Source organism: Protopterus annectens, chromosome 8.part0 (genome assembly GCF_019279795.1).
Source record: "Protopterus annectens isolate FY-2018-M chromosome 8.part0, PAN1.0, whole genome shotgun sequence".
In the NCBI taxonomy this organism is placed as follows: Eukaryota; Metazoa; Chordata; order Ceratodontiformes; family Protopteridae; genus Protopterus; species Protopterus annectens.
The window spans coordinates 1,114,876,850-1,114,892,356 of record NC_056741.1 but is presented as its reverse complement, the minus strand read 5'-3'; the positions used below and the strand labels follow the sequence as shown (position 1 = coordinate 1,114,892,356).

Here is a 15,507-nt window from a genome sequence, read left to right as displayed (position 1 = left end):
AAATCAATGCAAACAGTGAAGGATTTCTTACAGGTTCAACCACCTAGGTTTAGGAGAAACTGGCCTTCAAAAAATTGGTCCTTTCCAGTGTCAGACAGGCCACAAAGAGGCAGATTTATTTAACATTTGTTGACCGGGAAAGTCCGACTAGGTTCCACAGATCCATTTTTCAGCGGAGGCCCGGGGAGAAATGCTCCAGAAGCATGTCTTTAGAATACATAGTATTCATAATACAGATACAGATGCCCAAGAGGCAGATCTCAGCCCCAAGGCTCTTACAGACCTAAACAATGGGGTGCTTCAGCCCCCAAAGGAGGAGAAGACAAGTATCAGCCTTATAGAAAACCGTCCCAATGACTTCCCTCTACAAATGCCGAGCACTTAACTTTTGGCAGCACCCCTAGGGGGAAAGCTAGCACTTTTCTCACAAAATTGGCACATATTCACCCAGGACAAATGGGTACTGAATATTGTTTCTCAGGGTTACAGGTTCCACTTTCACACCCTTCCAAAATCAAAAGGTATGCCGGACCTGCCACAAAACCAGTGGGCAGAGGCACAAAAAGAAATTGCTGCTCTCATGGACATGGCAGCTATTCAAAGAGTACCACAGCAAGAACAATGACAAGGTTTTTACTCAAGACTTTTCCTAGTACCCAGAAAGGACAAAGCCTGGAGACCAATACTGGACTTGTCAATCCTAAATACTTTCCTGGATGTTCCAAAATTCAAAATGTTAACGCTGCAACAACTTCTACCCATGCTGGGAAGAAGGCTTGGCTAATTACTTTGGACCTCAAGGAGGCATATCTGCATGTCCCAATCAGACAATCTTGCAGAAGATACCTCATATTCATAGCTGGCTCAATGCATTACCAATTCTCTGCCCTGCCCTTTGGCTTATCTACTCCGCCTAGGGTCTTCACAAAATGCCTGGCACCAGTAATTGCATTTTTCAGACAAAGAGGAATTCAAATATATCCCTACTTGGACGACTGCCTTATTCAAGCAGAGAGCAAGGACATTCTTCTAAAGCATCTGGCATTTGTAAAAAGATTACTAATTTGCCTAGGGTACACAGTAAACGAAAATAAAACAAAACTAGTACCCTCACAAGAGATAATATTCCTGGGTGCAAGCTTAAATACAACTGCCCAGATGGTTTATCTCACGCCAGACAAAACAACTGACTACTTACTTCAAGAAATTGGCAACAAAATCCCACTTATCTGCAAGGAAAATCCTGCAGCTCTTTGGTTTCATGACATCCTGCATTCTACTAATTCCATATGCCAGACTGCATATGAGGAAACTACAATGGTATCTGAAAAGTGTTTGGACTCAGCATTGCCACAGCCTGGTGACAGTAATTGCACTCATTCCCTGCCTACAACAGGAGTTTCGATGGTGGGCAGAAGCCTGTCACCACAACAAGGGTCTGCCATTCAGTTTACCCACAGCCAGATAGACACTGACAACGGATACATCAGATTATGCCTGGGGGGCCAATATGGCAGGAAAATGTATTCAGGGCACATGGCCTGCAAACCAGATGCATCTTCACATCAATCAGAAAGAGATGCTAGCTGTTCAAAATGCCCTGACAGCTTTCAGGGACCTGCTTCATCCAGGACAATTACTGATAAAGACAGACAACACTACGGTCATGTGGTACATAAACAAGCAGGGAGGTACACATTCCTACCCCCTCTGCAGACAAGCAATGATCTTATGGGACATAGCATTGGCTTTTCAAGTTCACCTGCAAGCACAATTCCTGCCAGGAAAAACAAATACTCTGGCAGACAAACTAAGCAGAAATCTCATGGATCCCTACGAATGGAAACTGGATCCACAAGTCTTCAGGATGATAATAAGGAAATTGGGATGCCCAGACATAGATCTATTTCCCACCCCTCACAACTGTCATTTGCAGAGATTTTGCACAAGGATTTACCACAAGCAAGCATGGAAAGTGGACGCCCTATCATTCAGCTGGAAAAATCTAACAGTATATGCTTTTTCCCCACTGCCTCTCCTTCCCAGAGTACTCCTAAAGGCCAGACAAGAGAAGCCAAAAATGATTCTGTTTGCACCAGACTGGCCACGCCAGCACTGGTACCCAATCCTAAAGAGTTTGTCACAAGGTCCAGCATGGATATTGCCTCAAACTTTTCACTTGCTGACCCAAGAAAACAATCAGATCCTGCACAGCCAACTCCTGACCTTAAATCTGGCAGCATGGCGGATAATGTAGCCATTCAGAAAACTCCTCTGTCAAAAGCTGTTATGGATGTCATCTTGGAGGCCAGGAGGCCCAGTACCAGAAAATCTTATGCAGAAAAATGGAAGAGATTCTGTGCTTGGAACCAGGAACAAGGCATTGAGACGTCTGTACCAAATATTCCTCAGATTTTACAATACCTAACTGAGATGCTGAACAAAGGCCTTTCTTTCTCATCAATTAAGATTCATGCCTCTGCCATTTCTGCACATTACAATACGGAACCACCTATCTTTTCTCATCCTCTAATAAGGCAGTACCTCAGAGGGGCCAAAAACATTAGACCTCCAAGGTGAGCACCAATTCCAGCCTGGGACCTCAATTATGTTTTGGAAAAACTCACACTGCCTCCTTTCGTGCCAGCATCAACAGCAGATATAAAATTCTTATCCTGGAAAACAGCTCTGCTCCTAGCCATAACCTCTGTAAGGCGAGTCTCGGAGTTACAAGCACTCATGGCTGTGGAACCTTTCATCATTTTTCATCCAGACAGTGTTTCTCTGAGGACAAACCCTACATTTATGCCTAAGGTGGTGTCCAGTGTGGCCCTCAATCAAACCATTCACTTGCCTACCTTTTACCCAAATACACAGAACAAGGGTGAGAAAATTCTGTATTCTTTGGACATACACAGGCAGTTGCGCTTCTTCTTGGACAGAACTAAAGCTTTCAGAAAGACTGAGCAACTTTTAGTGTCATGTGCTGCAGGATCACAAGGAAAGGCTATGTCAAAACAGACTATTTCTAAATGGATAGGCCATTGCATCCGTCTGCTATTCTCAACATGGCAAATCAGTGCCTAAGGGCATTAGGCCTCATTCCACCAGAGCAGCAGCCACTTCAGCAGCCATCCTCAGAGGCGTACCAACTAAAGAAATCTTAGAGGCTGCAACTTGGAGTTCAGTGCACACCTTTACAAAGCACTACCACTTGCCTCTCTACTCTTAAGTCCAGAGCAGGCTGCGCCACTGCAGTTCTGCAGGGCCTCATAGCCATTCCTAATCCTATTTAGCCCAGCCACCCATCCTCAGCTTTGGGATTCTACCCAAGAGTAATGACTGCAACATTGAAACATGATGAACATAGTACAGTTGTGTACCTACCATAAATGTAGATGTTCGAGTGTATTCACTGTTGCAGTCCAGGTTACCCACCCACCATCCCCCTTCTCTTTGCTGGGACTTATCTGCACTTCTCTATCCTATACAACCTTTTTGGTGTATTTGCTTGTAGATGAAGGAATTGTTCTTTTTGTGCATGCATTTCTTGTTGCTATATTTTTCAGCCTACCTATTTGGGGCACCTGACATCTGGGGCAAGAAAAACTGAAGAAAATGGCGTCTGCTGCATCTTTTATACCCCTGGCGTACTGACATCAGGGAAGAGGCGACAGCAACTGACGCCGGACCTAGACTTTGGAATTCTGGCCGACTGCGGGTAGCCTGCCAGCAGGATAACCCAGGAGTAATGACTGCAACAATGAATACACTCGAGCATCTACATTTATGGTAGGTACACAACTGTACTTTTTACAGGAGGTTAGGAAACCTGACAATGAAAACAAACTGTTGTCGCCACCCAAAGGTTAGGAAACCTAATTGTAAAAAGACGTGTCTGGTCGATGCCTAAAAATTTGGTTTGGATGAGTTCCTCAGTACTGGGTTGGCATCCTTGAATTAGGGTTCATCTGTCATCCATTTCTTTTCATCTCACTTTGGACTATCCACTCTTCTTGATTTGCACTGAAGCAGTTTCTAAAACACATTCTTTGTATTAGACCTCCACAAAAAGGTTATTCCTCTTCCTTCTTGTTTGAACTATGTTTTGAAGAACTGCTCCAATCACCATATACGTGGTCCCCTGATGGCAATAAAACGTATGATAGAAACTGGTTCCACTGTAATAAATCCAAAATGGTAAAAGTCCAAGTCACAGAACACGACTACAACTTATGTAAACTCAATGAAACTTTAATGCTGATATCGAGTGAGCGCTTTCGCCAATAGGCTTCTTCAGACTCTTTATACACTCATAAAAAGCTCACTTCTTTAAAAAGCCCACCATTGAATTTCATTGGATACAAATATCCCACTACTACTATAGGAATTAAAGTGGTATACATTCCATGTCTCAACATAGTTAAACAACCGCATTAATATATTGTTTCCAACAGAATTCATATCCCAAAATCGTTCACATTACTCAAACCTGGTTAATCCAGGAACATAATTAAAAACAAACATAGTATAAAAATATCAATGGGTAGTCTTAACATCATTGATGTTATATTATTTAATGTCACAATTCGACCCTAACATCTTTAAAACGTTTTTAAAATAGACTCTAAAAATGTATGTAGTTGTGATGCCTCTTAATAAATACCTATCCATGAAAACCAAGCAACCAAATACATTTAAAAGCGCAAATGTAATGTGTTGTCCGTGCTCCACATAAATATCACACTCATTGACTTAATGACACATATATTCCTAAATATCTCATCCCAGCCATAAAGCAGCAACTGCACTATCTGACTTCTAGAAACAGACATACCTAAAAAACGTAAAAAATGTATATATATATATACATGATGACCCTATCCACCTTACATCATTATATGTAACTTTCCTCCGTACATTCCTGAAGGTGGTACAGGAATGTATAAACCTCTGCAAGCCCTACCTACTAAAATGATGTTTAAAAATGTGATTGCTATTATTAAAGACTGTATAAGGATGCGTTAAAAGAAAATAAATGCCATTTATTTTCTTTTAACGCATCCCTATACAGTCTTTAATAATAGCAATCACATTTTTAAACATCATTTTAGTAGGTAGGGCTTGCAGAGGTTTATACATTCCTGTACCACCTTCAGGAATGTACGGAGGAAAGTTACATATAATGATGTAAGGTGGATAGGGTCATCATGTATATATATATACATTTTTTACGTTTTTTAGGTATGTCTGTTTCTAGAAGTCAGATAGTGCAGTGCCGTCGTTTTATGGCTGGGATGAGATATTTAGGAATATATGTGTCATTAAGTCAATGAGTGTGATATTTATGTGGAGCACGGACAACACATTACATTTGCGCTTTTAAATGTATTTGGTTGCTTGGTTTTCATGGATAGGTATTTATTAAGAGGCATCACAACTACATACATTTTTAGAGTCTATTTTAAAAACGTTTTAAAGATGTTAGGGTCGAATTGTGACATTAAATAATATAACATCAATGATGTGTTAAGACTCGACCCATTGATATTTTTATACTATGTTTGTTTTTAATTATGTTCCTGGATTAACCAGGTTTGAGTAATGTGAACGATTTTGGGATATGAATTCTGTTGGAAACAATATATTAATGCGGTTGTTTAACTATGTTGAGACATGGAATGTATACCACTTTAATTCCTATAGTAGTAGTGGGATATTTGTATCCAATGAAATTCAATGGTGGGCTTTTTAAAGAAGTGAGCTTTTTATGAGTGTATAAAGAGTCTGAAGAAGCTTGGCAAAGCTCACTCGATATCAGCATTAAAGTTTCATTGAGTTTACATAAGTTGTAGTCGTGTTCTGTGACTTGGACTTCTACCATTTTGGATTTATTACAGTGGAACCAGTTTCTATCATACGTTTTATTGCCATCAGGGGACCACGTATATGGTGATTGGAGCAGTTTACTACATATTTATTACGAGGGCTCCCGTCTCAACTGGTGTGCTGCTCTGCATTTGCCTTGTTTATGTTTTGAAGAAGCTTAATTTACCACCCTTTGAACCTGCTGCCTCTGCTTCTTAAGTTTTGTTCTTGGAGTAACAGACATCTTATTGGCATTGACTTCTGCTAAAAATTTTTCATTTGCAAGCCTTAATGGCTGTTCCCCCTTTTCTTAGTTTTCATGAGTTTATGCTTTCTCTTTGCAGTAATCCTGCGTTCACATCAAAGACAGTTAAAGAGCTTTCTTTGAATTAGACCATTAACTTTTTTTTTTACATTTTTTCCTTACCCTCAGATTTCTGGACTGAGAGTTCTACATTGTTTGGATATTCGTAGGCAATTCTGGTTTTATTTAGACAAGACAGTGTGTGTCAAAGTTAGATTAGCTTTTTGTTTCCATCTAGATTAGGTGCTCCTGTTTCCACACACATTGTTTCTACTTGGATTTCCAATGCTATTTCATTTTGTTACTTTTTTATGGTAAGTATCTTTTAGCTCCTTTTAAGGCCCATTCCTCTGGAACTGTTGCATCTTCAGGGGCTTTCTTCAAAGGTCTGGAGTCTAAATTTGTTGTTGAAGTGACTCCTTGGTTTTCTGTACACCCTTTCACAAAACATTACAAGATTGATTTTTTTTTCCAAACATAGAGCAGGGTTTGCCCATTCGCTCTTTTGTGTTATAACCATGTTCAGAGTTCCTCTTCAGTATATTATTAGATAGTCTATGGAAGATTCCCAAAGCTATTAGTACTCTAACAGTGATTAAGGAAGGACATAGTAGAGTTATGTAAGAACTTATAATTGTAGACGTCCGACTCTTCACTCCAATATTGCATCTCTCCCGCCTTTCTTATGGGTGAGGTAGGTTCTTCGCTGTTTTCCCCTTTTTCTGTGATCTGTACATATGTATAGTTGACTTTCTTGCCCCCAGGCAACTGCAGCAGCTAAGTCCTAAGGTATTTTACATCCATTCGACCTTTGTATACTGCAGTGTCTGTTAGGGTTGAGGTCTTACATCAGACCTATGGCATAAGGGGAGGACACCCAGTGTTTAGTATGTTGGCTCGATGTATGGCTATCCTTGGCAGGATATCCCATAGGTTATTAATACTGCAACAGTGTTCAGTAGAAACTGTTATTCCACAACTGCATCTTTTTTTTTCTTCCCTCCCAAATGTCTGCTGTCTGACACAAGTTAACCAATGTTTGGAGTCCTCAATTTGTTTAATAGCAGGATAACAGAAGATTCGTGGTTTCTTAGTCTGTGTTTGCACACCGAGTTATTTTAATCAGACTGACCTTGTGCACTTCTGATTTTGCCATCATGTTTTTTTTTGTTTGCATGTTTAATCAAACAAATTTTTGTTTAATTCTCTTTTGTTTCAGGCTACTGCAGAGCAAATTAGACTTGCAGCGATGATTTCAGATCATAGTGATGCTGACTTTAAAGAGAAAGTTAATCAGGTAAGTTTTTCAGTATCCTTTTAACCTTGAATGTTACGATGCACGGTTGCAGAACTGTAGGTTGAGATTAAGGAGTTATTTTAGTATTAAGGTCACCATTTTGCACTGTTAAGTTGTATGCTGCTTATGGGATTTGAGTGAACATTGATTTTTGGTTTTAAGCTGCTTAATGCAAGGGAAAAAAAACACCACCATGCCCATTTCTATGGGAAATCTGAGTGCTTGAGAGGTAGATGGCTTAAAAGTTACTGAAAACATGTTTTGCTATTACCTTGCTTGATGGTAAATGTTGTAACACGTCTGGTGAAAAACTCATCTTGAGGTGACAAAATTAAAAGTTCTGATGTCCTCTTCATTCCTCCTCATGACTGGGTCTCGTATCCGGCTTGGTCACATTATCCAGACTTGGATCTGACTCTCGAGCTCTTCCCTCTTACCCATAATGCACTACACCCACCCCAGCACCTCGGATCTCATTTGCCGCTTCAGCAATTGGACGTGGATCTTTACTGTTGAGCAGTTAGGACAGTTAAGTGCAAAACTTTCTTTTCTGCTAGGTTATTATCTTTTCCCTCATTGTTTTTATATCTGGTAGCAGGACTTCAGAAGTAGGGGTGTGTGTGTGTGTGTGTGTGTGTGTGTGTGTGTGTGTGTAACCAACAGACTTCATTTGGTAGGGTATTAGGATAGTTCTTTAATGTTGAACTTTAAACTTTAATTTGTATTTAAAAAAAAATTGCAGTCTTTGGTAGTAGTCTTAATCTTTAGTACTAAACCATTGTGTGTGTGGTGAGTGCGTTCGTTGCTTTTGGTGGGCTTTAGGGCCAGGTTGCTATCTATTGGAATTATGTCTGATAGGCCCTGTCTGGGTTTCAAGCATTGCATTCTTGTGGGCATAAGATCCCCAACCAAGATGCCCACAAGGAGTGCATCAGTTGTTTTGTCACTGATCACCTTAAATCTCCTTGCGAAATTTGTGCTTCTTTTAATCCTCGTGCCCTTGTGGATAGCACCAGTAAACTTCTATTAAGGGGTCTTCTTCCTTCCACAACTTCTGAGGGCTTAGACTCTCCTCCGTGGCTTCATCCTCTCCTTCCAAAGACGCCAAGAGGCCTCTCTGCCTCCCAGAGACCCCCCTTGGAGCCGAAAACCAAAGCGAAGAAAATTTCTGATCCAACCTCCTCCAATCTGAAGAAAGCTTCCACCTTATCAGATCCACAAGCCTCATTGGATCCGACTGAGGTAATCATGCTGTCACCTCCTTCCTCTTTGACACCAGTTGTGGATCCGAGAGCTCAGAGCAAGTCCTCAAACTGGTTAGGAAAGTCCCCTTCACCCAAGTCAAAGCACTCCAGACCTCCCTCGTCTGCTTCTTCCAGGTCATGTAGAAGCTAGTCCGAGACAGATATGGACAGGATATGAGGAAGTTCCTCAAGTCCCAGATTCAGATAGGGGGAGTGTTGGCTCTGTCCCATATTGCATCAGTGAGCTGTCCAGCCTGTACTATCAGAGCTTCACTGATCCAACCCTTTGCTCCTGAGTTAAGGTTTCAGGACTCCCGATAGTGTCTGCTATGGTGCCGTGGAAGTCACCTTCCTTGACTCTGGTGGTGCCGCTGATCAGCCCTGTTCCTATTCCTATGGAACAGAGTGGATCTCAGAGCCAAAGTGTCGGCGCCCAGTCTGGAGGGAGTGGGATCAGCACTGTCTTTTTCGGAGATGTCCCTTGGTACTTCAGCCCTCGACCGCTCAGGTCTGATTCCCTCTGGAGGCCACTGATCTGGAGTGAGTCCTGGCCACCTTCCCTTCATTACATTGACTCTGGTGGAGGCAGAGAAGGCTTCTCTGGGGCCATCAGCTTTCCAAATAGTGGAACGGGTTTTTCTCCCATAGTGGAGAATAGTCATTTCATGTCCTGCAGCATACCCTTGTACCTCTGTTGGGTTGGGGTCTTGAACCTACTCATTCTGTCCCGAGTCAGCCTGTTCTGAGCAGTCTCTTGGATCTCCCTGCCCAAGAGTGATAGTGTTCTTCTGATACTTCTCCTGAGTACCCCTCAAGGGAAGTCCCCCAGAAGACTACATGTAAAAGGAGACATATTGACTCCCTAATGGAGTCTTTAATCGAAGACACTGACTTTGATGAGAGAGAAGGATCCCTCAACCCCCACCTGACGATGTCTCCTTCGGAGACATTCTAGATATCCAGAAGCAAAAAGGTAGGTGCTCTGTCCAACCTCCTACTTCTGAGGAGTCAGTGTTCTTAGAAGTTTTCAAGGTAGGCCCATCTGCATCCTAGGTGACCCCCCCCCCCCAAGTGGACAACATCGTTTATTTGGTTTCCTGCCGGGCATGGAAGGAACTGGATACCATTGAGCACATTCCCAAGTACCTCTGTAGGTTCCTGGTCCCACCATCTTAAAGGAAACGCTGGAGTAAGGACGCTGTAGTTGATGCCATCATGATGATGGATGCCAGTAAGAAAGAACTAGCAGATGAAAGTGCCAGCGTCAGTCTGCCTAACAAGGAGTCTAGAGTGTTGGTTATGCATCAGCCACTTTTGTGCTCTAGTGGTTAACTTATCTAGGCCATTTTACCCGGCTTCAGAGAGATCTGGTCAAGCAGCGCTCAGACTCTCTTTTTGAGTTCATGCCTGCAGAGGAGCTTAAACTTTCTCCTAAGCTGGCCACTCTGTTATCTATTGCTAATTCCTCAGGCTAATCTCCCATACAGTAGAAGGTACCTCACAAGCTGCTGGTTCAGGACCATCTCTAAGGAGACATGCCTGGATGTGACTGTATGATTTTGCAGATCTGTTGAAGGCGTCCTTTGTTAATGCCCCTTGTGATGGCTCATCTCTGTTTGGGCCTTCAGTTAGAGATGCATGTACCTGCAGCAAGAGGTACAGGAAGACCCTTTCTGCTGTTGAAATCAAATTTTCTATGCCTCATAGGTCCTTTTCGAGGAACTAGCATAGAGGCAAGTAAATGTGGTTCCATATATCACAAGGGCCTTTCCAAGAATTGCCCATGGACCCCTCCTCCAGAGGCAGAAGAGGAGGGTTTAATGGTAGATGTCACCCTAGAGAGGGTCCGCAGAACCAGGGCTTTAGAGACACGTTCTCTGACAATCCCTATTAGAGCTTTTGAAGAGCTGCCCGGCTGGCCATCTCTGGAGGCAGTCGGGGGTTGACTGTCCTTGCACCCATAAGCCTGGCATCACTTGATAAACAATTTATGGTTGCTAAATGTGATATTCAGAGGCTACTACATTCCCTTTCTCCTTCTCCCTGCGTAGGGTGTCTGACATGGCTAGCAGATCATGGGCCATAAAAGTGTGACGTCTGCATGCACCAGCCCTCGGAACTTCTCAGCTGCCAGTCGAATGTCAGGTGTTCCTGCCTTCCCAGCCATCTGATTCGAAATCAGTTAAGTGCCCCGTTGGGGAACCTTCTTTTCAGTTATTGTTTTCTAATGCCCGATGTTCTTCATGTTTCACTGTTGCAGTCATTACATTTGGGTAACCTGCTGGCAGGTTGCCCTCAGTCGGCCTGAATAACAAAGTCTTGGGTCCTGCGTCGGTTGCTGTCTCCTCTTCCATGACGTCGGGTCGTCAGGGGTATAAAACATGCAGCCGATGCCATTTTATTCAGTCTTTCTTGCTGCGCGGTGCCCAAAGCAGAAACAGTTCGCAAGTGCCGGTCGGCTGACTCCTGAAATTTTTGTATTCGAGTTTCAGAACTGAAGTCTTCAAACTAAAGCTAAGTACCCCGTTAGGGAAACTTTTTCTTGCTCCATACAGATGTCAGTAAAAGTTAATAATTGCATTACTTGTGGGAAGCAAATACCTCATAAGGATTTTCATTTGTACTGTATTCCTTGCCTAGGCCCAGATCACAACGTGCCTCGCTGTCGGTTTTGTGCTAGATTTAACCAACGCACTATTAAGCGTCAGTATGTTTTTGCTTCTGAATATTTTGGTACAAGATTTAATTATCCTGAAATGTCGTCTGTTAGCAGTCCAACTATCTGAGTTCACAAAAAAACGCAAAGAAAAAGACAGCGACAGACCGTCGAGGTCCAAAACCGACGACGAAGCTTCTCCTAAACCAGTCGCCGGTTCGCCAGTACTCAGTGAGGCGCTTTCACACTCCCTGATACCCGCTATTTTTGAGTTGCAGGCCTTTACCGAGACCCATTCGGGGTCTGGTATGCCGCGATATTCTCAGAGTATTGAACCCGCGGATGTCTCTCCCTTGGATGGGTCTGGAGCTGCTGAGCAGGCACGGGCTTCTGAGGGTGATTTCAGGCCTCAACATTTTTATTTTAAACCGACGCCAGCCTCAAAAACATCTTGTGTCTAAAAATCTGACGCATGAGCCACGTGCTCAGGCCCCTATGCCTAAAAAACAGATGATCAAAATGGCTGAGGATTTAATTACCTTGATCAGGGCCCCCCCCCCCGTTAAGAGGCCAAGGCAAGGCACTGACTATGAATCTTCAGATCAGGTTTCTATTTCTTCTGATTCCTCTTCTGTTCAGGAATTTTCTATTGCACCCTATGAGGATTCTGATGCAGAGGAATCCATCCCATCTGCATCTCCTGAGGATTACTCTTTTGGAGAGACTTTGCATACTTTAAGGGAACATTTTCACTGGGAGAGTCAGGACTTCTCTGAATCAAAAAAGAGGCTTAGGGATTTCCTCCTTCCTCAGCATAGGCCTTTGGCAATACCTCCTGTATTAGACATTGTTGATGATGTGTTTTCGGAATCAAGCATGGCTCCTGATTCCCTGCCTCGGGCTCCTAGTAATTCAGACATATTACAAGGTTCCTGACTCCCACAAATTTCTATTCAGAAATCCTGCTGCTGATTCTGAGACTATTTCACAAGGTCCTAAAGGTGTAAAGGCCTCTACAGCCAAAAATCCTACCCCCTCTGACAGAGATTCCAGGGCGCTGGACAGATGGGGAAAGAAGGTTTATACATCTGCAACCTTGGCAATCAGGGCCACTGCCAATTTCATATGCTTAAATATCAACAGCATGTTATGGGCTTACTGAAACAGAAAATGATGTTGATTTCTGATTGTGTGGAAAATAGAGTTACAGGAATTATTGCATTCAGCAGAACAGGTTGGAAAGCATACTTTGCAATGTGGTTTTGATTCCTTGGAGGCCTCTTGTAGGGCCACCAGTACTTCATCTGTGATTAGTAGGCATGCCTGGCTCAAGGAGCAAAATCTACTTGATCATGTTTAAGCTAAATTGTTGGATGCCCCTTTGCAGCATGATACTCTGTTTGGTAATAAGGCAGAAGAGGTTTTAAAGAAAATGGAAGACAAAGCTAAATCTATGCACACTGTAAAATATTTCTTGCAAGTGCAGCCACCCAGGTTCAGTAGACACTGGCCTACTAAAAATTGGTCCTTTCCTGTGTCGAACAGAGCCACTCAAGGCAAATCAGGCGCTCAAAAGGCTCCAGATACCAATCATAGGGTTCTTACAGGTCAAAGCAATGGGGTGCCTCCACCTCCAAATCTGGAGGAAACAAAGCACAACCCTACAGTAAGTAGTCTCAATGACTTTCCTCTACCATCACCAAGCACTTATCTTTTGGCAGCCCCCTTGGGGGGGAAACTAGCACTTCATGCTCAAAATTGGCAGTTAATTACCCAGGACAAGTAGGTATTAAACATAGTATCCCAGGGGTACAGATTTAATTTCCATACTTTGCCAATTCCAAACGGAATAAGGGAATCGTGCAGAAGATACCACCACTTCAAAGCAGGTTTTTTTGCATTACCAATTCTCTGCACTGCCCTTTGGCTTATCTACTGCGCCCAGGGTCTTTACAAAGTGCCTGGCACCAGTAATTGCATTCTGCAGACAAAGAAGCATTCACATTTATCCTTATCTGGATGACTGTCTCATTCAAGCAGAGGACAAGGACACTCTTCTTCAACATCTGGCATTTGTAAAAAGGCACTTAGCATGCCTAGGGAACACTGTAAACGAAAGGAAATCACAACTGGTACCCTCTCAAATAATTACATTCCTGGGTGCAAGCTTGAATACAACTGCCCAGATAGCCTACCTCACACCAGACAAACGCAGCTGGCAACATACTTCAGACAAATGGCAACAAAAACCCAGTTATCTGCAAGACAAATTCTGCAGGCTTTGAGGTTCATGGCATCCTGCATTCTACTAATTCCATATGCGAGGCTGCATGTGATGAAACTTCAGTAGTACCTAAAAAGTTTATGGAGTCAACATTCTCAGAGTCTGGAAACAATGATTCCTCTCATTCCCTGCCTACAGCAGGAGTTTCTTGGTGGACGGAGACTTGTCACCAAAATAAGGGACTGTCATTCACTCTACCCCCTGCCACCCAAACCCTAACTACAGACTCATCAGACTATGCTTGGGGGAGCCTACCTGGCGGGAAGATGCATTCAGGGCAAATGGAGCCCAAACCAAATGCATCTGCATATCAACCAGAAAGAGATGCTAGCTTTTCAGAATGCTATGACAGCCTTCAAGGACATACTACATCCAGGACAACTACTGATAAAGACGGGCAACACCACAGTTATGTGGTACATAAACAAGCAGGGGGATGCACATTCCTACCCCCTTTGCAGACTAGCCATGGCCTTGTGGAACACAGCCTTGACTTACCAAATACCTCTTCAAGCTCAATTCCTTCCAGGAAAACAAAATTCTGTGGCAGACGACCTAAGCAGAAATCTTATGGACCCGCACAAATGGAAACTGGATCCACAAATCTTCAGCATGTTAACACAGAAATGGGGGAGTTCAGGCATTTATTTGCCTCTCCCCAAAATTATTAGTTGGACAAATTCTGCACAAGAACTCATCACAAAAAAGCATGGAAAGTGGGTGCCGTATCCTTCAGCTGGAAAAACCTATCAGTCTATGCCTTTCCCCCTCTGCCTCTACTCGCCAAGGTCTTACTAAACGTCAGACAGGAAAAAACAAAAATGATCCTAGTTGCTCCGGACTGGCCTCGCTAGCACTGGTACCCACTTCTAAGGAATATGTCTCAACTTCCTCCATGGTACTTGCCTCAAATACCTCATCTACTGTCTCAGCAGAACAATCAAATTCTGCACACTCAGCTGCAAACTCTAAATCTTGCAGCATGGTTGATCAGTTAATTATTCAAACAACACCTCTCAGTAAATCTGTGATGGGTGTCATTTTGGAAGCCAGAAGGCCTAGTACTAGAAAATCTTATGCTGATAAATGGAAGAGATTCTGTGCTTAGAACCAAGCACAAGGAACAGACACAGCAAAGCCCAATATTCCTCAGATTTTACAATATTTGACTGAGATGCTTGGCAAGGGGCCTACCTTTTTCTTCAATAAAAATCCATGCCTCTGCCATCTCGGCTCATTACAACACAGAGCCTCCCCTCTTTTCTCATCCTCTGATTAAACAGTATCTTAGAGTGGCCAAAAATTTAAGGCCTCCCAGAAGATCACCAACTCTTGCATGGGACCTCAATTTTGTACTGGAAAAACTCACCCTGCCTCCTTTTAAACCAGTAGCTACTGCAGATATAAAATTTCTGTTTTGGAAAACAGCTTTTCTCTTGGCAGTCACTTCAGCAAGAAGGGTTTCAGAACTACATGCTCTCATGGCAGTGGAGCCTTTTATTATATTTTACCCAGACAGGGTGTCCCTCAGGACCAGTCCTTCTTTTATGCCTAAGGTGGTATCCAGTGTGGCTCTTAACCAGACAATTCACCTGCCAACATTTTACCCAAATCCGGAGAACAAGAGGGAGCGGATTCTACATTCATTGGACGTACACAGGCAGCTAAGATTCTACTTACAGGACCAAATCTCTAAGAAAGTCTGAGCAACTGCTGGTAGCATTTGTTGCATGGTCAGAGGGGAAGGCTATATCAAAGACCATTTCTAAGTGGATAAGCCACTGCATTCGTTTTTGCTACTTGCATCATGGTAAACCTGTGCCCAAGGGAATCAGGTCACATGCCAGCAGGGTT

General features: G+C 43.0%; 1 protein-coding gene across 1 annotated transcript in view; it reads left to right on the top strand.

The window, feature by feature from the left end:
• UBAP2L (ubiquitin associated protein 2 like) overlaps positions 1 to 15,507 on the top strand; it is a gene marked incomplete in the record, with an annotated part of 3,970,948 nt that overhangs the window by 199,532 nt on the left and 3,755,909 nt on the right. The window contains 1 exon segment of the mRNA XM_044080639.1: positions 7,392 to 7,469. Coding sequence (XP_043936574.1) covers positions 7,392 to 7,469 — 78 coding nt within the window.